At 48.2% G+C, this 24,128-nt stretch overlaps 1 protein-coding gene across 2 annotated transcripts in view; it reads right to left on the bottom strand.

Moving 5' to 3' along the window:
* The window catches only part of TMEM178B (transmembrane protein 178B), a 394,544-nt gene that overhangs the window by 189,838 nt on the left and 180,578 nt on the right, over nt 1-24,128 (bottom strand). The window contains exon 2 of one of the 2 annotated variants that reach the window (XM_037514569.1): nt 16,981-17,094. In XM_037514569.1, coding sequence (XP_037370466.1) covers nt 16,981-17,094 — 114 coding nt within the window. Of the gene's footprint in view, nt 1-16,980; nt 17,095-24,128 lie in introns of those variants that run through there. The other variant, XR_008550888.1, reaches the window with a different exon arrangement.

The following is a 24,128-nucleotide window of genomic DNA, read 5'->3' as shown; positions in this document are numbered from 1 at the left end:
ATAAATCATTAAAAATAATAATAATAATGTGAAATAATCTGAAAAACACAGTGGTTCCCAGAGGGAGAGAGATGAGGGGTGGGAAGGATGGGTAAAGGGAGTCTACCGCATAGTGGGAATGGCAGTGGTGAGGTGAGGCTTAAACACACAGCGTGAAGATGCACCCCTGAAATTTATATAGTATGGTAGATCAACAAACTTATTTTAATATAAAGAAATATTTCCCATGTCTCCTATGTGCCAAATATCATACAAGACGTGGAACTAAGGCATGCTCCTTTCCCTGGTGCAGACAATGCTGCAGTGAGGAACTGGAATATAGTGGAAAGTGTTTTGGTAGCGATAGATACTGGAGAGGCCCCGACCCTCTTGGAAAGAGGCGGATGTAAGATTGAGACTTAATCTCAGCATTGACAAATTCCTCCAAGATTGCCACACAAATCAATACCCTCTCCCTCCATCTGCTCCAAGTTGGAGAAGAACTTTCCAACTAAGGAGCTGACATCATCTATTCCCTTCTGGCTATTAGGGAGGCCTGCTCACAGCTGTGCTCAGATGATCTCCTCAAGTTTTTTTCCAGCCGGGTGGTGATATCTTCATTACGAGCTTCTTGCTTCCCGGCCTCAGGGCCTGATTGGTGGGTCCCCAAGGACCTTGGAGCAGGAGGATCAGGGTCCCTAATGAGGCATGGACCTGTTTGCTGCTAAAGGCTGGAGAGCTAGAAATGCCATACGGCTCAGAAAAACTTCCTAGCAGAAGGAGGAAGAACCTAAGCTCAACGAGGAGGAAGAAAGGACATTGATCCCCGAGTCTGCATGAGTTCCTGTGGCTTAATTCATATTTATCTTTTTATTTTTAACTAGGAGTTAAATTGTATGGAAAAAGCAATGCTGAGATCATATGGTCAATTATCTGCAGCTCTGCCTAGCAGGCCATAGAGTTGGTAACAGCCATGCCACCAGTGGCAGCGGCTCCCCAGGCTTCAGGCCTGGTGATGAGAGGGCCCTTCCAGCCTCGGGGTGCAGACCCTACTAGATGGGTACACCATGCCTCATACAAAAAGAAAACAGAAACCACCAGAACTGGGCAAAGAATTATTTTACTAAGTGGGTGTTTACTTTCATGAAGCATCAGCAATCTTTTTAAGGTTACATACTGAGTAGCTGCAACCATCGATTACATGAACGGATCACCTCTCAAGAAGGAATCTAATTACCTTTCTGTACAAATTGAAAAATGTAGATTAATTGAGACTTTCTTGGGAGCCATTCTCCTCTGGAGCTCAGTGATAGAGCTGTGGGTCAGGGGAGCTGTGGGTCAGTCACTGCAAAGAAGCCAGAAACTTGAAAAGGCTTTGTCAATAAACACACTGCGAGCCTTGCCTTCCTTGTATGCGCAGGCCTTTTCTAGGCAATGGAGGTATAGACAAAAACAGGACAATGTCTCGTACTTCTTGGAGATTCCCAAACTGTTAACCAACTCCAAGACCTACAAAATCCCAACTGTTTCTGAGCCCATTTAAGAAACTGGGGGGTTTCACTTTCTGAATACCAGTTAGGGTTTGGTGCCTCCAATCCAGGAGGTGTCAACTCTTTAGCCCTGAAAATCCTAAAGAGGAGGCAAAGAATTAAACAGGGTAAAAGGGGAAGGCAAACAAGAGAAGGGATCCTTGGCCAAGTGTATACACACTGAGATGTCTGAGAGAGGAAAAGGATAATAGGACAAAGCAATTAAGAAAGGAGAGAGACAAATGGTGAACTTCTCACAATCATAGAAATGAAAACTTTCTCACAATCATAGAAATGAAAATTTCAAAGAAGATCAAAAATTTTCATCAAATTAGCACATATTTCAGGGGGAAAGAATTTTCAATGTAGGCAAACTTTGGTGAGACTATAAATTTGCTCGACATTTCTGGAAAGCAATTTGTCATTACACATCCAAAACCTAAAAAAAAACAGTTTCTTATCCTTTCATGCAGGAATTCCTATTCTGGAAATTTATCATGAACAAATTATCAAAAATATGACCAAGGATTTAGACACAAGGGTTATAGTTCCATTATCACAACCACACAAAAGTAGAGCCACAGAAACATTTAACTTTAGAGGAAAGGTTAAGTAAATTATGTCCGTCCCTATGGTAGAATATTATGATGCCATTAAAATTAGGAAGAGTTTTGCTGACAAGGGGAAATGTTCATGATATAAACAAAACTGGATATAAAATGATATATGAAGTATGATTTACACCCTGGGAAGAAATGCAGAGAATATATACCACCTATCTCTTGGGGGAGAAATGTTAGATCATCTTTTCTGTTCTTTAATACCTTTCTGTCAAATTTTTCTGCAAGAATGGTGTTTTCTTTTGATACTCAGAAGAAATAGAATAAGCTTATGAGAAATAAAATAATGTGAGAATGTTAATCTAATGATAATGAGAAAAGAAAAGGAGGTCTCCTCCTGTCCAAGGAGCTGGGGTTGGGGAACGTGGTTATAGAGACAGGCCTGATGTCCAGAACAGCACGTGGTGACAACGTCTGTCTCAGATGCCCTGCCTCTTTTCAAGATTAACCAGACTTAACATTAGATTTCAATCTTCCTAGTAACTCCACATAAACTTGACTTGAGTCCAGGGGGGTTTAAGCATGTCACTTGGTTCCCATCATTTTCAGCCTCCAAGTTGAATATCTAGCCCTAAAACTTTACACCTTGACACATGGACAAAATGTTTCAAAAGAACCAGAGCATTTTGTCAAAAATTATTTCAAAAAATCCTTAGTAGTATAATCACATTCTCCCTCTGTCTCCCCCAAAATAAAAAAAAAAAAACACAGTTCTGATTGTAATCAATTGACACTTTTGTTTAGACACTTACTCTGGAGATCCCATCTCACTGAAGATGAATTAGGTCGTCTTGGAAAGCTTCTCAAAGGGTCTGCCCGGTCAGTTCAGCACTTACCTTGTGCACAGTAAAATATAAATACTTAATGCGAAGGCTGAAAATGATGACGATGTTGATGAATAGTGAGCACAGAGACAGCATTCTGTGTCCACGCATGAGCAGGACAGCTGCCGGGGACTGGGGGGTAGCGGGCAGAAAACCATGGCAGTGGCTACACCCTCTTCTCTTCATTTACTCATTGTCATCCCCAGCGGATGACAGCTCCATGTCCTCAGAGCAAGGGCTGAGGGTGTCACGGAACTGTGATGCTCTGACAGCTGATGGGGGGTGCAGCCATTTCCTCTCCCGGGTGCTTTGGTCATGCAATTTTAATAAGCTCAACCTCAAGAAAGGAAAAAGGAGCCTGGGATCATGTTAAATTATTCAGAGCTCCAATCAGGGAAGGCAGAGGAACCCCTCTTCTGAGAGCAAGTGATAGCTACTCATTGATTTTTTTTTCCCTCTGCATGATCCCTAGGTGAGAATCCAGTTTAAGAATCAAAAGACAGAGGAAAGTCTATCTCCTTATGTGAGTTTATGAGTAATTGGTGAATATGCAAATTCTCAAGAAAAATTTCTTGAGTTGGCATTTCTAGTCTCAAGATTAATTTTGAGGAGTTTGATATGCTTAAATTTATTTATGTATGTATGTGAAAACTAATTTTTATAGATTAATGACCATGATCGAAGTGGTCTTATTCAATAACAGAATGGAAAACATTGTTAGCCTTGAGACTTGACGACCAAAGATTCATTCGTTTCTCAGATGCCTAAATTGAATTAGTTTTTTAATGTAACATAGACACCTTATTTCCATGTATGGAAAGAGAAATGTAAGGTCAACAAAACATAATTAATTTTTCCCTGAACCTCAAGAAAAGCTTACTTTCCCATAACCTGTGCCCATAGTTAGTGCTGATAAATGCTGTTCTTGGTGATAAAGACAGTGGCTATGAATTAGAAGCCAGCCACAGCAGCTCAGACCAGTTCAGACCAGTCCACACTCATGGATTGCAGGCTTCCCCCAAGCCCTCATGAAAGCAAATCTCCTCCTCAGCAGGTGGCCTCACCTCCTTATTTCATGGCGTCTCATGTACCCACTGCTGAGAAACTGGCTCAGACCATGTCCTCTCAGGCCAGGAACACCACAGATGGCACCTCAGTGTCCAGGCTCTGGCCAGCCCCATCTGTGGATACATGGTGGGCAGAAGCATTTCCTCAGGTATCATAAAGTCCTACCACTCATGCCCTGTGGCTCTATCGTTAGCTAGTCAACCTGTGTAAGCCTCAGTTTCCTCGTCTGTCAAGTGTAATAATAATAATAATACCCTTCTCAGAGGACTTTTGGAGTTTAAGTAAAACAAGGCATACCAGGGACTAGCATAGTCCCTGGCCCATGTTAAGCCTTCAATAAGTGGTAGTTAGGATGACCCCAGAATGTAAGCTCCATGAGGGCAGGGAAGGTGCTCTCTTTCCTCTGATACCTAGAATAGTTCCTGGTAAATGATAGGAACATGATAAATCTTGAGTAAATGTAATGTTTTAGGCTCATATCAAATGCCATGATTCCTGCCCCTTATCCAGGGCTGACAGACCCTCTTCTGAATGCTGCCAACTCCGTTTTGTTTCCCTGCATCCTACAGCACCAGCCCCTGCTGTCTTGAGTTGCTGTCATTGCTCTGGGCCATGCAACAGACTGGAGACCCCTGAAAGTTGTGAGCCCCACAGGCCCTCAATAAACGCTAGGAATGAAGACCCTGACAGGTTTTCCAAGAATGGTCAGACAGGGCACCTCATTAAGCAGAACCACAAAGCCCTGACCCTGAACTGTGACCCAGAACTGAAACCATGTAATACCCCAGTCCAAGTCCTACAATTTCATGAGGAAATGGAGATGAATTAGTAATGTTTTTAATTGTACATTTCTACTAGATCTGCCAAACTTAATGGTAACTGGATTTCAAATCTTTACCATAAACCAAACATTCCTACTCTTGTTGCTATGAAGAAGCAATTTTTACTTCCTGGAAATGAAAAGATTCCTTTGGAGTAGGAGCTGATGGGAAACGTTGGCGGGGAGGAGGGCACCATGCCATGCTGATGACACACAGACAAAGGCCCGGGTGGGGCGCAGGAGGGGGTATGGGCTTGGCATCAGCCTCCCCCCACTCACAGCCTAAAGGAACCTCCCCTGCCTTCCCCTCCACCCCTCCGCCAAGAGGAAGTGCCCAGGAGCTCTGGGGAGGAGGCAGCTTGTGTACAGTTCCTTTTCTTGGTTTCCCTGGCAACTGGAGCATCTAGAAGCTCCAGGAGTGAGCCGGTGGGCTGGGGTGGCATGTGGAATGTGAATGTTGCTGGCAATCCCACGTGTCACCTCCGCACCCATGTTTCACAGCCTCTCAGCCTCAAAAGCTCATACACACACACACACACACACCCTGCTGACTGCTCATTTCTAATTTGGTGCCAGGTGCCAAGCAAAGAGCCTCGGGGAAATATTACATAATTATTCTTATTTTACCGATGTGAAGGGGCTCGGGATCTGGGGGGACGGGGGGAGGGAGCTGAGACTGAGTGATACCTAGCACCAAGGACACTTGACTTCCCTGGGTTGGGTTTCCGGATTTCAAATTACACTACACAGGACATATCAAGGAGCATTCATTAATTAATTTTCTATCAGCAGTCGCTTTTATGAGTGAGAACAAGGGACTTGGGAGTCTGAGCTTTTGCCACAGGGTGGAGGGTGTCACATTTGAAGGAGCCGGCCTAAGAACAACAGAAATAGAAAGTGGGGAGCCAGCGAGCACATTCAGAGGCAAAATTGCCTAGAAAGAAGAAAGATAGTCTCCAGCTTTGAAATGAGTTCTCTTCTAAAACCTCATTTGTAAAGTTGGTTATTTAGAATTCAGAACCCATTTCCAGAGAAGTCATGTCTGTTATAAATGATGATTGGGTTTCTAGGCTAGTCCACAAAAGCCTATTTAACTCATAATGTAGATGAAATACTATACATTTGCAATGAAAAGCAATAGAAAAAAATCCTGTTGTGATACCAGTAATTAAATGAAAAGGAAAAACAGAAAAGTGGAAAATAAATAGTTTTCTTTCATTTCTTTTGAATACCAGAGCTCTTGGACAGAGGGGGAGCCAAACTGGTTGCTTGTGGGGAGGGGGTTTCCATTTACTTTAAGTAGTGGGCAGGAAGATGAGTAGCCACTGCTCGGGGGTAGAAGGATGAGGTAGGGCCTTCCTTTGGCATGTGAAAAGAAGGGACTAGATTTGGGAAAACAAGCAAAGAGGGGAGAAGAGAAAGTAGGCTTGTCCCATAGAAGCCCATGCAAGGGTCCCTGGGGTGGGGAAAACGCATGAATTTTGTAGTCACAAAGGTCTGGGTTCTAGTTCAGCCTGTTTTTTTCCACTGTAGTTTTGGGCAAGGGGCTTAATTTCTTTGTGTGCTGGTTGCCCCCCTGGCAACCTCAAAGGTCGGCATCAGTGAAACGCCTGCATGGTTGTTAGGGGGAAAGGATGTCCTGTGCAAACTCCATACAGGCTTTGTGGATGCCACCCCCACTCCATCAAGGCACTGGGAAATACAAATCCCATGATCCCCAAAGGGCAGTTGTGAGGACCTAAGGGCAGAGTTAAGCAGCCATTTTCTCTGTTTGGGAATGTAACTGGCGAAGTGAGTGGGGTCTCACTCTCTAGGCCTGTGCTCTTGGCCAGGCAGGTTTGGTCTCAGCGCGTCATTTGGGATTCCAGGTCGACAGAACACATAGGACCCATTTATGAATTTATCTCCCTCTTTTCTCCCTAAGTTGTACATTTCCTCATTTCCCCTTATAAATAAACCTTTTGTTAACCTTTTGTGTGTGCCTGCAGTTTAAGTCCCCTTTAAGCACGCAGGTGAGGACCCACACTCAGGCAACCCAGGGTTGTCCTGTAACATGGTGACTGGTGTCTCTGTGCTACATCACCCAGACCCCCCTTCATGGAAGGGTTTGCCACCTTAGTTCTGGCCAGGCTGGTCTATCAGCCACAGGGAGCCACAGGCCCAAGCTTGCCCAACCGGCTGGTTATGAGTTCACTTCAAGGCCAACCCATCTCCCGGCAATTGTAGGTTCTTCTTAATTGGGAGCACAGAAAAGCAGCAGGCCTGACCTCGGCCAGCAGTGCCCTATGGTCCATTGTGGGCTCTGAGCTGAAAATAAGGGGCACTCCTTGCCCCAGAATAGGAATATCACCTCCACCACCTCCCCCTCCACCTTAACAGCACCTCCTCTGCTCTTCCAGGGCCCTCCGTACCTTATGCCCACAGCCTTCTCACTGCAACCCCTTGGGGATATGTGTCTTCATCTCAGGAATAGAAGAGGATCTGCTCATAACACATAATGGAAATTGCAGCCTTCCTGGAAGGCAGGGCTGGGCTAGGAGAGATCATTTCCATACTCCCCTCGGCAATTTCCATACAGATGCACTCAGGGTGTATTTATCTTCAGAGCTCTGAAAATGTTACTTTTTAGACACTTCGGATGTAAATCTCCTTTTAGAGACTCCCAACTCCCGATATTGTCTAAACTGCATTCTTATGGGACACAACTGATAAATGAGAGGGCTTCTCTCCAACAGAGGATCCCAAACTCTAATGATTTTCTGCTCTGAAACTCCTTTCACAATATGCCACACCATTGCCGTTCAGCAGTGATACTTTCAGCCATTTCCACTCCCACACTATAAACACCTCATGTAGTGCACACCTGTTCTGACAGCAAACCCACAACAGACCCTTCAATGCAGGCACAGCCCTGCAGGAGGCAAACTACCCCCCGACCCGCGCGCGCGCACACACACACACACACACACACGGGCAAGAGTCAAAGAGGCAAACTACCCCCCGACCCGCGCGCACACACACACACACACACACACACACACACACGGGCAAGAGTCAAATGGAGAAAACTCCAAGTTTATGAAGTGCCATCTCTGAGGCCTCTTCCCCCTCCCCAATCCTACACCCTGCACGGTGCCCGGCCCAGCTCTGCACTCTGATAATAACAGCACATAATGCTACTTGGTTATCAGACGTTCCAGAGTTATGGGGTGACTTTGCTTGAATCATCTTATTTAATTTAAACTTCATAATAACTCTCATGACAGGTATTAAAAACTCCATTTTACAGATGAGCACATTGGATTCAAAACATTCAAATAGCTTATCCAGAGACATGAACCTGGTCAGCGATACAGTGGGAGGTCAGTGCCATGACCCCTGCCTTCTCTGGATCTTGGAGCCTATTTCTAAATGAAGAAATTGAGATTTGAGGCTACATATTAGGGGATTGCTCCCAGATAACACAATACCAAAAAAAAGAAATAGACCTTGCCTCTTCCATGTCATTTTTATTTATCAAAAAGAAACAAGGAAGAAAAGTTCCCAAAGCTATAACCAAACAGAAACAGACAACAAGACATGCAAATAACGTAAAAGTCCTGCTTCTCCAAAAGAAGTTATGCTAGAAGCAACACTCCTTTTCCCAGCCCCATCAAAGCCCACTCCTGCGCTCTCCTCCCCCAAGACTTCTCTGACCACCACACAGCCCACATCAGTGCCCTTCAGACCAAGAGCTCTTAAGTGTTAATGTGCTAAGAATCACAGATTCCTAGGCCCTTGAGATTCTTCCCAACAGGTATGGACTGGAACCCAAGAATTTTCAGTTCTAACAAGTTTCCAGATGCTGCTGATGTTGCTGGTCCATGGGCCACATCTGAGTAGCCCTGGTCTAGATCCTGATTTACCACTCAATGCACAGCTTGATTACTTTTCCCATTAAGCCCTCTGGTTCCCAGACTCCTCTCCCCTGGTCTGCCCATAGCCTACCATCTTCAGAAGCAGCCTCACCCCTAAAACCTAGGACCCGTCTTGATCACAGTTTGGAAATGCTGCTCAATCTGTGTTCTGTCTTGCCCTGGGAATAATATCCCTAAGCTGTGCACTCCATTCATAGCCACTGGTCTCTATATTTTATTCTAATTCCCTAATCGTCCAGATTTCTTGTAGAACTGGGACCTGCCTTCCTTTGGCTAAGCCTCCTGCTACTGAGCAAAGCAGTCATGAAATCCCAAGTAGCACCTACTGTATTCACTCCTGCTGAGCCACTGCCTCGATTGCCAAGTGTCTACTTGCCTGGACATCTTTGTCTCACCCAACCCAGGTTCCCCACTGCTGAGCTGCACCAGCCTGCTGGCACTCAGCTCCTAGTCTTGTTCCTCCTCCTCACCACTGTGGCTCACATGGACATGGACTCTGCTGGTCTTCGCTGTGGGAGAGCTGAATCACCCTCCACAATAAGAGCTTCCTTTCCTAGATCTGGAACAGCTCCCCCCAGAGGGCCAAGAAGAGGAAGATCCCAGATGAACCCTACTTATCCCTCACTGTAAAAAGCAGGCCATTCCATTGTGATGGGTGCTTCTGCCTTCTATTTTACTTTTCTTTCCGTGCAATGGATCCTTGCTGATTTAAGTGTGGTGGGCAGGACCCGTGATGTGGGCATGTCGACGGCATTAGCCTGCACCCTCTGGGTAGTCAATAAACATTAAGCAAAGAGCAGTTTGATCCTTGCCTGCTTGGCATCTGGAAATATATCATCCAATTTGGGAAGCAGAATACCTTTTAATATCCCCTCCAGCACCTAACCCAGAATTTCTCACAGAACAGGCGCTCCATGAATATTGAATGAGTAAATGAACAAATGGATGAGGGACGCCAGTGGGGTTGTGCCCAGTTCTCCTTTGTGGTGTCCTTATCAGTCAGCTCGGCCAGAAGAAAACAACTTCCAATCTGCAGAAGCTGAGAGAATGCCTCTAGGCCAGACTTCCAACTAATTCCCAGCGCAAAATTGGACCTGCACACTCAGATGGATTGTGACTTGAAGACTGCACTTCCACGGGCACAGCGGTTCTCAGGTTTGCTTCACACACGGAATCTTTAACAGAAAAGTGTGTACTCAATTCCACCCACTGCGACTCCAGGGCCCCTTCCTTTCTTGCTCCCACATCTAATAAACCCTCCCTCTCTGTCCACTCCCTGGCCATCGGTGACCCCTCACAGCAAAGCCGCCCCAGCAGGTGGGATCCATAGCTGCGTATGTGCTAGGATTTTAAAGTATCTCCACACTACCTTTATTTTCATTTTTATTGACATAATACTGGCTTATAACATTAAGTAGATTCCAGGTGTAGACGCTGTAATTCAACGTCCGGATACACGACATGACAATCCCCACAAAAAGTCTTGTTTCTATCTACCACCAGGCCATGACCTCCTTTACCTGACTCACCCACCTCCCTCCCACAACCTGGCACCTCTGATCACCTCACTGTCATGCCTTTGGGTTAGGTCTCCTGAAAAATAAAAATGCTATCAGGGAAGGTAATCCAAGATGACATTAACAGCTTAGCTCGAGCCAGTTCATCAAACTAGTGAAAGTGCTTTCAAGCAGAAGCCTCAGGGTATGGGACAGAGGAGAGACACCTCTGACAGGCTGAGCAGGAAAGGAGTGTTCTGGCAGGAGTGATCACCATGCGATTAGGTCTTGGTGGAGTGTCGTGTGACGGGGTCTTCTCCACCAGGCTTGCTGCAGAAATGCCACCGGAGCCTGGGGGCCCATCACAGGGCAGCCTATCCTACACAGGCTGCATATCCTAAAAGGTTAGCAACATTCCCTGCAAGGGCCAGCGAGGGACAGAGGCACAGAATGGTTTGCAAAAGCAAAGACCACAATACCCAGCGACAGCAGTGACGCTCTCTGGATTGGGTTTCTGTGCTACCAAGTTTTCGTTCCCTGGGGATGGGTTCTTGATAGCGATGACCCCCATGGATGCCAGTCTTGCAAGCAAGAGGAGCTCACAACAGCTTGCACACAGTAAGAGCTTCAGACTGGCTGGGCTCAGAGGCAGATGCAGGGGAAGGAAAATGGCTGACACTGCAGGGGGCCTCAGCTTCTAATGTCTGAGATGTTTACCTCATTAGGTTGTTTTACATAACATCAGCCAAAAAAACAGAGGAAAAATAGCTGGAGGAGTCCACTGGAGTTCAGATCTCAATTCTGAGTCCCAGATTCCTCGGAACAGAGCCAGGACCTCTGGCAGCCCCTTCTTCCCTGGCTTAGTCACTTTGTCTGCAAAGGAGCCAGGACGACAACACAGTGGGCTCCTCGTAGGAAACCCCAGACACCTCTGAGGAGTGTTACAGCTGATGTGAACAAAGGATGGTTATCGTTGTTATAATTACTGTTCTTTTCATCCTAAACCCTTTGGTCTACAGAATTCATCTTGTTGTAACCTGGGGCAGCAGGGACTGGGAATCTAGGCAACTCCTGGAGGTGGAGGCCAGAGGTGTGCACAGGAGGGAAGTCTGGAGGGGAGATGAGCAGGCTGGTCCAGGTGCTTCCCCGAAAGTCCATCAGGAAAGGGGAAGCCAGCACACGGGTCAAGGAGCCAGCATGAGTACAGGCCAGAAGGCCAATGGCAGCAAAGTGGGGCAAGAAGCAGCTGGGGTCAGAGAGGCGGGTGGTACCTGGGGGTGGCTGGAGGGAATCATGGATAGCAGAGAGACACTGGGAAAGAGGGGAGGTTGTGGAAGAGGCATGGGGGAAGCTAGACAAAGGGGCACCAAAGAGGGCATGGCCTGCAGAATAAAAGCCATCCTAGAGCAGCAGGAAGGCTGGGCACCTCACCAGACACCTGTATAGGTGGGGGCTGGTCCCCCAACACCTGGCAGGCTCCAACTATGAGAGGTCAAGTGCTTTGGGACAGGGAGCCAAGTGTGTCATTCGGGGGTGTACTTTGGACAAGACAGTTCTGGATTTGGATTTTTTCTCCCCTGAGCAGCCTGTCCACTGAAATGTGCTTGCTCATCCGCAGGCTCAGTCTCCATCTCTGTTGCCTTCCTCACTCTTCTCTGCCTCTCCCTGCTCCCCACACCCCCCCCCCCCCCCTTCAACTACACATCTTGTTTGTTCTGATTCCGCTTTCTAGGTCTACTGTGTGAGTGTCTATCACAGGGGCTGGGGGCTGGGTCCTGTGAAGCCGGGGTTGGGGGGGTGGTCTCAGGAGGCTGAGTGGATGCTGTCACTGGGTGTCAGGGGGAGAGGGCATCATCTCTCTTCCTTTTCCCCTCCCTGACCAGCTGGAACTGTGCCGTGTGACCATCCGATCTAATTAGCTGAACTTTCAATCTTGACAGAAGGAGGCTTTAAAAAGAAGAAAAACCTCTAGCTTTCTTGGCTTTCAGCCTCTGGAAAGATGATGGAGAATATCTGATTGCAGAAAAGTCGAGGGCCAGCTCCGTGGTTGCCATTGCCAGGGGCAATCAAGTGAGAGCTGAGACCTCCAGCTTCCAAACACCAAGAGGAACGGGCCTACTGCACTGAGCCTCAGGACTGCACCCTGTGCGGCTGCCCAGAATCCCTGCTGATCAGACCAGGGAGTAAGAAAAGGTCACTCTTCTCACCCCTTCCCGTGGGTGCCTGCCCAGGTGGGCACCTTCCAAGGTGCCCCCTGTCAGCTGCTCTGGGGTCACGGGGAGCCCCAGGATCAGCTCCACTCCACACCAGCTCCTTCTTGCAGAAGAACTGCAAGAAGTGACAATGTCTTCCCAGGCGTTCCCTGTGTTCTCAGCCTCCTGGCCATCTAGTCCCTCGCAGGCCACACATCTCTCTTCCCCTACCACTGAGCAGCACCCAGGCACCCAGCTGAGCAGACAGGGCATGCCAAAGCAATGCCAGCAGCAGGAAAAGCAAAACACAGCCCCTTGCCATGGCCTCAGCAGTGAACTACTGAGCGTGAGAAGCCTTAGGGACATTGTCCAATAAGAAGAGGAAGAGGTACCATTTAAGATGCCCCTGCAGTGCCAGCTTCTTGACCACTGCTAGTCTGACTCTGTCATATTAAAATATTGAACCAGCTCACCCAGCCAAGCTCACTTCCTGCAGACACTCTCCCATCCTCACTGACCCAGTGACAATCCTGTCCTTCCAGGCCTGGATGCGGCAGGAGGATCTGGGTCAGGAATGAGGCAAACCCAGAGCCCCCAGATACTGGGCAGACACCACTCTTGGGGTCAGTGAGACCTGGAGGGAGGCAGCAGCTAGGTAGGAAGGCAGGTAGGCTCCCGGGAAGATGGCCAGGCCTGGGTAGGCCAAGGCCATGAGTCCCAACTCAGGAAGGAGTAGGACTTCTCCCAGGGAGCTCCAGGGTGGAAGGAAGAACACGGCACCTCACCATCTAAGCTAAAGTCAGATCCCTGCCACTGAGCCACCCACACAACTCAGCATTTGAACCTCATACACAAAGAGCACCCCAAACACACACACACACACACACACACACACACAGAGGTTCGGTTCTCTGGCCTTTACCCTCCATGGTAATTATTACCTCTTTATAGTTGGACTTTTAAGCCTAATGGCCTACAGATAATCTCATTTTTTTAAATTTTATTGAGGTAACACTGCTTTACAGCACTGCATGTGATTCAGAGGTATAGGACTGCATCTGTTCAGATATGTTACCACTTCACACACACCACCAGACACCTACAGTCCTCTACCCTAGTCCATTACCCTCCCCCACACCCTGCTCCCCAGCCAGCCGCCCCCTCACTACCCCCCCAGCCTGAATTCTACAGTCAGACTTGCAGGGTATGTTACCGGTTTGATTCTGCCTGACCCACTCTATAGTCCACATATGAGTAAAACCACCCCGGATTAGTCTTTCTCCTTCTGACTTCTTTTGCAAAGTACCATGCCCTCTAGTTCCATCCGTGTTGTCGCAAATCCCATGAATTCATTTTTTTAACAGCTGAGTAGTATTCAATGTGTATATATTCGATGTGTCCCTAATCCACTCATCTCTCCTTGGGCACTTAGGTTGTTTCCATAACTTGGCCATTGCAAATAGCGCTGCAGTGAACACAGGAGGGTAGCTTCAAATTAGCATTTTTGCATTCTCCAGTAGATACCTAGGAGTGGAATTGTTGGATCATATATGTAGTTTTATTCTTTTACCTGCTACTCACCTGACCATATGGTGACTAAACTCTCAGAAAATTCCCATTGGTGGAGGTCAATATTCGAAATCCACAGCATAATTTTAAACCAAATCATGCTTTTCCTACTTGGAAATTCTTTTCCCACATCAATGGCCAATGACCACATGCAAATTCCTGATGACAAATGTGTAATCTGAGTTTAACCAAAGTCTAAAATATTTTCAAGAAGTGTCGGGGATGGGGGTAATCAAATGTCATTACTTGCACAAAATTTATCTGAGAAAAATTACAGAATATAAGCTACTATGGTCAAATTATAAAATGATAATCAATCTAGCATCAAATGAATTTATTTTGATCCCATTAAAAGCCTTAAAGAATACTGGACTCTCAAGTAAAAATAGAGTGCAATTTTTTTTTTTAAATAATTTCCAAAGATGAATCATGGGCATTTTCAGAATCTTTGATAGTCTCTACTTTATTTCACAGGGGCTCATGGGCCCACTACCTCACTGATGTCAACAATATCTGACCCTTGAAAATGAAAAGTGACACCTACTGTGCTTCCCCATTATGCCAGCATGGCCAATGACACTTAGCACCACCTTTAAATGTGACAGATGCTCACCTGGCCTCCAGCTAAAAATAGCTATCATCGATGTCAGGAATGGCAACTGTTCTTGGCCAGTTTAATAGCCCATCAAGCCACCCTGTGAAAGAAGCAGATGGGACCCCCACCAAAGGGACACCCCCAACTTCACTCCCAGACTTCTGCACCTATCAGTCCTTGAGATGGCTTTTATCAGTTAAAAATAGATCTTAGCTCCCAATTCACTGCAGTAGCCACACAATTCCATTCTGTGAAACCCAACAGCACTCTAGCTTGGGGATGAAGCCCCTAGAGAGAACCAGGCTCGAAGAAGATTCCACAAAGCTTAGCAGAAGCCTCTCTCTCCTCTTTGCCAAGACCACATGATGCATCTGCAGTGATGCTGAGATGGGTAAACGATTTGAATTGCAGGCATCCGGTGTGTGTGCCCTCACCAGAAGCGCTACCAGGTTAACCCAAAGTGTATCTGTGCAATGGACACTAGAATAATTCTCCTTCTTCCTGAAAAACTTGCACCAACTATCCTAATTGCGCAAAACAATTATACTAAATTGCAATTATGGCATTGCCTTAATTTGCTTTGTGAATGTACCACTCTCTCCTCCACCTTCCTCTGCCTGCAGGCAGGAACTCCTCACAAGCACTCCCTGCAGCTTGTTTGCTCTATGTATCTGATACAAAAAGAAACTCAGTAACTTTGGTTAAAATTGAGTGAATTTGAATTATAGTCAACAACTTCCTCTTGGATTCTATTATGAGGCCCCAAATTTATATTTAAGTGCTTAATCAACAAAGATTATCACGAACATCCCTAATTTAGGGTTCTTTAATTGACCCTACCACACCAATGCAATGGGGGAAATAAGCAGTCACCGTCAGGTATTTATATATTTTGCTCCTTACATGTATCTTACATGTATACATGAAAAAAATGAAATTAATAACCCTGATTGCTAGTGTCTCTATGGCAAATCTCACATTAAAATTAGTGAGTATATGGGATGCTTAGCTCGGCACACGTGCTTTGAACACTAGTTGTCGTGCTGAGTTTGTCACTGTCTCTAGTAATGATAAAGTTTTGTAGGGGCAACAGCTTGGCTTTGGTAACAACCATCCACACACCTGGCCACAATCTTTCTCCTGAAATAAACAAATGATTGCTCTGCTTTGTTTAATTTTACTTGTCCCACTCACCTCCCAACCCCAAGCTATGGCTGTGTGGTTAAAAAACAAACCAAAAATGGGGGTCACCCTGGTGGTGCAAAGGATTAAGCACCGCACTATGAAGCAATCCACAGCCTCTGCAGCACAAGTTTGATCCTGGGCCAGCCAGGGAGCAACCCACATGGCGCAGCAGACCTCTCCTGGCTCACCCACTGCTCCCCTCAGCAATCATTTTGGTCAATCGGCCTGTTCTGTTCCCCACTCTGTCTCTGGTGAATCTTCTCATCCCCCACATCTCTGGCCTGTACCCCAGCTCTTGTATGCATAAATAAATCTTTAAAAAGAAAGTGGGGTACACCTGGCGAACCCAATACGCACCACACAAAACCAGGCAGCAATAAAGACCATCACATATAAATGTAAATTGAATCTTAACTTTGTGGCATTATGTGAAAAAAGCTGGGCTAGGAAAGAAATGACAAGATGAACAGACGAAGCATGGAGCTTACGCACAGCGACAGAACGTTCATGGCAGCAAGAGTAGCGCCTTCCCACACAGACAAGAACTGTAGGCCCCATGGAGCAGAAGCATAAAAGTAGCCAACTAATAACTCTGCTCATCAAATCACCCTCTCATCCTAATTTAAGGGTGAAGATCCCTGACCAAGAAATTCTCCAACTTTTGCTCACCAATTGCCGGAACCCCAATTCCCAACGCCTACATCCTAAGAAATTTGCTGAGGACTAAATCCTACCCCTGAGTGACCCTGCCCCACACATATTCCCACTGCAAAGCAGGCTGCACCCACCAGCCTGTCTCAGCCATACAAAGAACGCCGGGGGGAGGGAGGGAGGTGGCCACAGTAATGCCCAAGCAACCTGGGACATCCTGGGGAAAACCCCAGCAGTCAGTTCAGTCAGGCAGGTAAAATCTCCAGGGGTTGGTAGGGAGCAAAATCATTGACTGCTACCTATTTGCTGGATTGGAGTTATTTCTTTTCATTTTGGAAGCAAACTTCTCACATCTGTAATACAACCCAAACCAGCCAGGGCATTCTGACCCACAGACATAGGCACCTTAAGGAAGTGTCGCCATGTTCTGAGGCCCACCTCAGGCCTCAGGAGGAGCTGTAGATGGGCATCCAAACCTCCACACTTCCCAAAGGTCAAAGATCAAAGCCAAAGAAAGCAGCTCAGGTGTACTTACGTAGGGCGTGCCACTCATCCTGGCGGATGGTCTTCGTGATGTTGAAAGTGAGGTTCCTGGGGATGGTGGCTGAGGAGTAGTGGTATTTGATGTACGTGCATCGCTCAATTTCTCCTGGAAAAGAGAGACAGAGAGCCAAATGTCAATGAGGTCGCCACCATGTCGGGGCAATTGCTGGGACCCATATTTCCTTCCTGGGGTAAGGGTCTCATTTCATATTGGGCCTAGGGACACCTACAGTTTATACAAGGCAGTAATGTTGATTCAAAAACAGCAAGAGAATAGAACTAAAATCAAGCACCATTGATTTCAATTAATGGGCCTCTAGGATCATCAGAGGTGGAGGAGCCAAAGTTAGGCTGATAGCTTGCCAAGAAGGTAGTAGCCACGCATGTTGAACCTTTAGAAAACCAACTTTCAAGTCAAGGGGAGATGTTTGGCATCGAAAGACATTAGCAGCTTGACCAACAGACCCACAGAGAGCCCCGTGATGTCATTTGTGCTTCGAGCACTTGCTGTCTTGTGAACAGCGAGTGAGAGGGGACTTCTCCTCTTTACTCATCCTCCCCAACATCACCACCAAACGCAAGCACCCAAATCAGTCTGTACATCTGTGCCAGTCTCTTCTCAGGAGTCTCAGATGAAATGTAGGCCCCTTGAACCATGAACTCTTGGTCCAACAGGACCTGTACTGATAAGCTGTTATTAATCAATGTAGTCTTCGCTCTTCAAATGATCAAAATAGTCCTGTATCTTAGCACAGCACATGGCCCTGAGGCCAAAGCATCAGCATTCCCTGGGAAATTGCTAAAAATGCAATTTCTCAGGCCTCACCCCAGATCTACTGAATCAGAAACTTGGAGGCAGAGCCTGCAACCAGAATTTTAATAAGCCCTCCAGGTATCTCCATTGCGCACTTAAGTTGGAGAACTGCCACCGCAGAGAAGCTAATAGAATTGCCAATGTAGTCATTCATAAATCCACCACGTTTGCAAATTCCAGAAAAAAAGGAATGATTAGGAGTTCGCCTTGTTACGTTTGGCCTCCTGTAGGTAATCCTATTGTCCCTTGCTCATCTAGGGGATTTAAAACTTGGTGTCAAGACCTTGGGAGGAATCAGAAAAGGAGTGATTTTTAAGGGTAAGGGGTTTTAAAATCTGGTTTTGTACCTGAATGGATTTTGATGGCCATCCATTCTGCACCCCACTGATTCCCAATTTATAAGTGGTGGTCCTTGGTTGAATGGTGCGACCCCTGGCTCGCTGTCAGCAGGGAACCTGGTGACTGGAGGAGTGCCGGCATGTAGCCAGTGGCCCACATGAACCCGTGCCTTATTGCACATCCCATCTGGACAACTGCCCAACTGCCAGGACTGGCAGACACTCCTGCAACGGGACAGACACTGGCCGAAAAGGGAAAGAGTCATGCACGTTTTCACTTTTACTTCTAATTCTTCAACTCCTCTGCCTCTGCCCCCTAGCCTACTAACCTCCTGAAATCTCTTCCCATGCCCTGCCTACCCCCTGAGAACCTCCCCCACCAGGTCCTCCTTCTACCCTAATGTGCTGTACTTCTGAATAAGTCATCAACACTTGATCTCCTTGTCCTCAACTCACATTCACACCACAAACCCGCGGCCTCTAATTTCCATCATCTAATACCATCATCTCCCATCAGATCTACAACATCGAAAATCCCACCATCAATGCCCCCCCACCTCTCCCTCTCAAATGGCACCCCTCCCTAAATATCTAAGTGCCCACCAACCCTGTCAGTCTTGCTTTAGATATCCCAGAATCCGGCCTCTCCTCTCCACCTGCGCCCCTTCAGCGGCAGCTGAACAAAGACAATGACCAATCTCAACCCACAGCCACATTCACCGGGGACTCACCAGGAAAACCAGACCTGCCAGGCGCTGCAGACCAGTGGCCTCCGCTTCACTCATGCCATGGTGCACACAGAGAGCGGGTATGCAGCAGCAGATGGGCTGCTGGGAACCGTGCAGCCTCGTTAAGGGCAGAAGGAACCAACTCACCTCCAACCCACTCGTGTTCTGTGCTGTCCGGCCAATGGGGCACTGCCACGGTTTTGCCTTACTTAATTCTTTATATAAACCAACTAGGCCAGCCTCATTGTTATCTTCATCCCTATTTGGTAAATAAGGAAATGGAGGCTCAGGAAGATGAAGTGGCTTGCCCAAGGACCTGGCAGTGCCAGGATTAGAACCCAGGACTGGCTGACTGGAGTCTCCCTCCACCAGACCATAGCAAACACTGCTACTTAGAGCACATTCCAGAAAGGAAATCGGAACCCTGTCACCACCCAGCTCAAAGGCCTTCACTGGCCTCTTCGACAAACAGAATAAACCCCACAATCTTCTGACAGAAGGACCCTCAGCCCAGCCTCTGTTTTTGTACTTTCTAGAGATCAGGTTGGTTTACAACACTGCACCTGATTTAGGGGCCTAGAGTCACGCCTCCTGAGATGAACGCTCCCACGCCATACCCACCACCAAAGCACCCCAGCTCCTTTTTGGCCCCAACTGTCACACAACCTCGAATCCTCCTAGCCATCCTCTTACCATTCCAGAATGTACTGTATCCTATCATGGCTCCTCCCTGCCTTTCTTCACCTGAAACACACCGACTTGCCCCGATAGGAGGCCCAGACGGCAGTCCCTCAGCAAAGCGCCCCCGGGGCCTAGGAGGCACCCAGCAGCGTGCAAGCAGGCACCCCCCTCTGGCCTTCCCGTGCCTACCCTGCTGTGGCACCTACACCTATGTGACCGATCTGCTCACACGTCTTCCTCCCCCTCTAGATTATGAGCCTCACAAGGGCAGGGACTTGTCTTATTCATTCATCACTATGGGCCTGGCCCCCAGCTCAGGATAAGCGCCAGTAACACGTGCGTTGAAGAGAGGAATGAGGAGCAGGGAGCTCCCTTTGCAAGATCACAGTGGGCAAGAGCTCCAATGCTTCTTTTATACCCCAGAGGTTGAAACAACTGAGATAAATTAGAATGTAATGAATAAAGGAGGGCACTGCAGAGTCTGTGATCACACAGGCGGAGGCTCAGCAACCACAGCGACACGGAAGAAACCGCATGTGAGCCCAGAGCTCTCGCTTCATTTTGTAAATGTAATTCAAGCGCAACTAGGTCAATGGGATGGTGGGGGTGGCGGGAAGGACGTATAAAGGGTAGAGGGCTGTAATGAGAATACCATCAGCACCTACCCTGGACATGGACCGTTGCACAGGTTGTGGCCTGCACAAGGGACACCTGGGTGCTGAAATCTGGCTGCTGCTCTGCTTGCCAAGTCCTATACCCTGTCTGGGCATGGGGATGCCCCTGCCAGAGGAGCGGCCTTTGTCAAATTGGCAAAAAGGTGTCATATAAATTAGTGGCTCCCCTTCCTTAATAATTTCAAGAGCAAACAAAAAACTCCCTGGACCCAGCTTTGGAGACACAAAACAAGATCCCACGGGTACCGGCCAGATGGGTGCCTGGCACTTGAGTCTGAGAGAAGTACCTGATTTCTTGGCTAAGATCAGCTTCTCTCAGTCTCAAAACAAATCCCACAAGTGGCCACAGGTTCCAGGCAGCTGCAGGCTGCTGCCTCAGCCTTCCCTGGCCCCAGCCCACCAGCCAGTGAGGAAAGAGACCACATGCACTTGGCAGGAGCAAGCAGCTGATGACAGGCATGGCAAGTGGCCGGCCAGGGAGCCCGGATGCATCTCCAGAGCAGGCCCACCAGAGGCCTCACTGTTTGCTTCGCCTCAGGGAGGCAAGCATCCTGCCTTTGACAGCAATTAAACTTGAAAGAATCAAATATTGCCTAAGAAGAAAGGCAAAATATTTATCCATGTGTCTGCAGGTCCTGTCAGTGTGCTGGGCTTTTGTAAACACAGGCACCATCTGGGCACCAAATTCCTGTGCCCAGAAAGGGAGCTTCCCACTACAAACAGGTTTTCCTATAACAAATGGTACAAAGGGGAACCTGGAAGACAGTGGAGAGGCCCATGGCCTTACCAGGAAACTAAATCAAATCCACCTTCCCAAACTCCTGAGTCTCAGCCCAGTGATAGGACTTGCCCTAGGGAGCCTGGGAGGCTGGTGGAGAGACAGCAGGGATGGCCCCCTCAGGACACTTACACTCTCGGGCACACTCTGCCTTCTGAGCTGGTGACCCTCCTGCCTGCATGTTGGGGTCCCCACCAGATGAGACACTCAAATGTGACACTGAGAAGTTTCCACAAAAGATTTACAGTGGGTGGAGGAAGCCAACAAAGATAGCGCAGGGACCTGGCCACAGAAGGAGCTAGCCCCTCCCTCTCCTGAGGCCTGAGGGACAGAGGAGGAAGCCACCACAGAGCTGGAAAGAGGATCCTTTGGTGAGGTGCAGGAAAGGACACCCCACCTCTCGCTCCTCCTCCTTCACCTCTGGCCAGCCCCACCCAGCAGCCAAACCCAGCTGGAAGGGCCAGCCTCCAGACCACAGAGCAGGAGGTAGGCTAAGACTGTATTCCAGGGGCAAACAGAGGCAGGCACTCACATTCCCTCTCGTCATTCTTCTTGCACTCACATCTCCCCAATCTGCTCCCCCTCTACACTCATCACCTCAGCTTTTCCTCCGTCCAATTCCAGCACATCCTCCCTTTCTCAAAGTCTTCTGCGGCAAAGGAAGACCCAGAAGCATGGAACGGGGGAGACTCTACTCAGACTTTTCTGTTGTTTCAAATCCTTTAAGACCCTCGATGTCCGGTGTAACAACTCACATCAACTACTAAGTATGGTTCCTGCCTTTAATAAGTGCTCAATAAATAGCAGTTACTATTTTCAATTGCTGCCCTAAGACTACTGACTCTAAGTGGGCAGGAACACAGCAACTGGGAAGTACTATTAGCCAGCCTGCCTCACGCCAGGCACATGTGCATACACTACAGCATGTGAGGTTTCCCACACAGTAACCTAGGGCTGGCCAAGCGAGAGCTCGACATACGCTGGGTCTGAGGACCTGTGAGGACACAGGGCCTGGAAGGGGTGTGGCCAAGGTGGTGCATGAACACTCAATTCCAGACTTTCCTCAGATGCTTCAACACCACCACCAGGTGACGTCCCTGCCCCAGCATCTGCTGTCAGCAGGGCTCGGCTCCCAAGCTCAGGAAGAGGCTCACTGGGGAGTATGGCACATTGAGCAGGGGCCTGTGCACACTCCATCAAAAATGCATTCCCCTCGTGGCGCAGGCGGTTGAGCATTGCACTGTGAAGCTGTCCACAGCCTCTGCAGCATGGGTTTGATCCCGGCCGGCCGGCGAGAAACCCACATGGCGCGGCAGACCTCTCCTGTCTTGCCCGCTGCTCCCCTCAGCAGTGTATTTCGTCAGTCTGCCTGTTCTGTTCCCCGCTCTGTCTCTGGTGAATCCTCTCACCCTCCTGCACCTCTGGCCTGTACCCCAGTTCTTGTATAAATCTTTAAAAAAATAAAATAAAATGCATTCCCCAAATAGGTGCCCCCCTAGTTTAAATTCTTCCACTAGACAGTTATTCCTGGATCAGATATTGGACTCGCACTAACGCTGAGACATGAAAGAGACTCTGAAATCCCCTTCCTCAGCAGCAGCAGCCCCTGAAGCAAAAGGAGGGGGGAGGAGGGTGTGCTGCAAAGGCAAACCCACACCTCACAACTGAGCCAGTGCTGTCTGCTGGTCAAGCCCAGGCCTCCCAACCCTCCCTGTAAAATCAGAGTGAGGTGCGCCCCTACACGGTGGTCAGGTGTGTTTCGGAAACGTTGAGTTCAACAATGTTTACAAGGTTTACTTATTACAGAACTTTGAGAGATGTTAATGTGTACCGTGCCATCCCACAAAGACAGGGGTATGATACCCACATTCCCAGACTCCTTTGTCCCCCAATCCTTCTTGTTTGGAAGAGCAGTTTCCACGACTGAAATCAGAAACCACCAGGTCTTGGTTTACACTTCTACCCCCAGGGTCAGGCAAGCCCTTGACACAGGGATTCGGAGGAGTGAACAATTCGGAGGAGTCTGTTGTTTGCTGAAACAATCTACCAGGCAAGCTGAGTAGTCACCCCAAGTATTTGCTGGTCTCTTCTCAGAAGCCATGTCTGGAGCTACCAGCAACAGAGCACAGGGCCCAGCGGCCGTCAGGAGCTGCCTCTGCACGACACCTGGGATTATGTCGGGATCAAGTCTGGGATCTTTGTGGACAGAACTAGGACGGTGGCTCTCGGGGTCCCCAGGCACCTGATTCTGGCTGCAGCTACAGTGGGTGCTTCTGGGCAAGCTGACAGCACCTATGGACAACACCCACCAAGTTTGGGCATTCGCAAGTCCATGTAGCCCAGGCCGGGCAGGCCAGGAGGGTGACTGCTCTCGAGAGCAACCCTCAGCCCAGGGCTGAGAGGCAGCAGCAGGTGCCCTACCTCTGGGAGGCCAACTATGAGGTGCACTCTGCACCGTCACTCAGGGAGTCGCCCCTGGGTCCAGATGAGCTGGCAGCTAAGCACTGTGCACTGCAATGGTGTCTCCCCCTCCCATCTCATTGCCAGTTCCTTCCTCTGGGAACCACCCCCAAGTTCCTGTCTTGGGGTTCCTTGCTTTGGTGAGGGGCACCCAACCTAAAAAGGATGATATGGTGACACTCTGCACATTCTCCATTCTTCTGTTGCTATGTCAGTATCCTCAAGACATGGGGATGGACACCCGGGCCACTTCTGAGAGTCCCTGTTTTCTTCATCCCAGAACTCTTTAAAAAAAAAAATCAGTGCCTACCATATGCCAGCGCTCGTACCTCATCCCGTCACCCTCCCAACAAACCCGCAGAGTAAATGACAGCAATAGCCGTGCTGAACTGAGAAGGAAACTTTAGGCAGATAAAGGCTTTTCCCGGGGTCCCTCAGCCTACTCAGAGAACAGCCAGGATGCAAATTCTGGCCTCTTGAAGCCCGAGTCTGTCATTCAGAAGCCACTGCCTGGCTGAAGAGTCATTGCAAACAGGCTCAGCTGCAGCCATGTGCCTGGTACAGGGGAGGAACTTGGGATCTCCACAGAGAAGGGAAAAAGAAAAGAGGCATCACCCATGCCTTATCTGCTGCTTCCCCTTTCCCTGGTACCAGAGGGAGCACCTGC

This window comes from Talpa occidentalis, unplaced genomic scaffold (assembly GCF_014898055.3).
Source record: "Talpa occidentalis isolate TD23 unplaced genomic scaffold, MPIMG_talOcc4v2.1, whole genome shotgun sequence".
NCBI classification, from domain to species: domain Eukaryota; kingdom Metazoa; phylum Chordata; class Mammalia; order Eulipotyphla; family Talpidae; genus Talpa; species Talpa occidentalis.
This window is presented reverse-complemented; position numbering and strand designations above follow the sequence as displayed.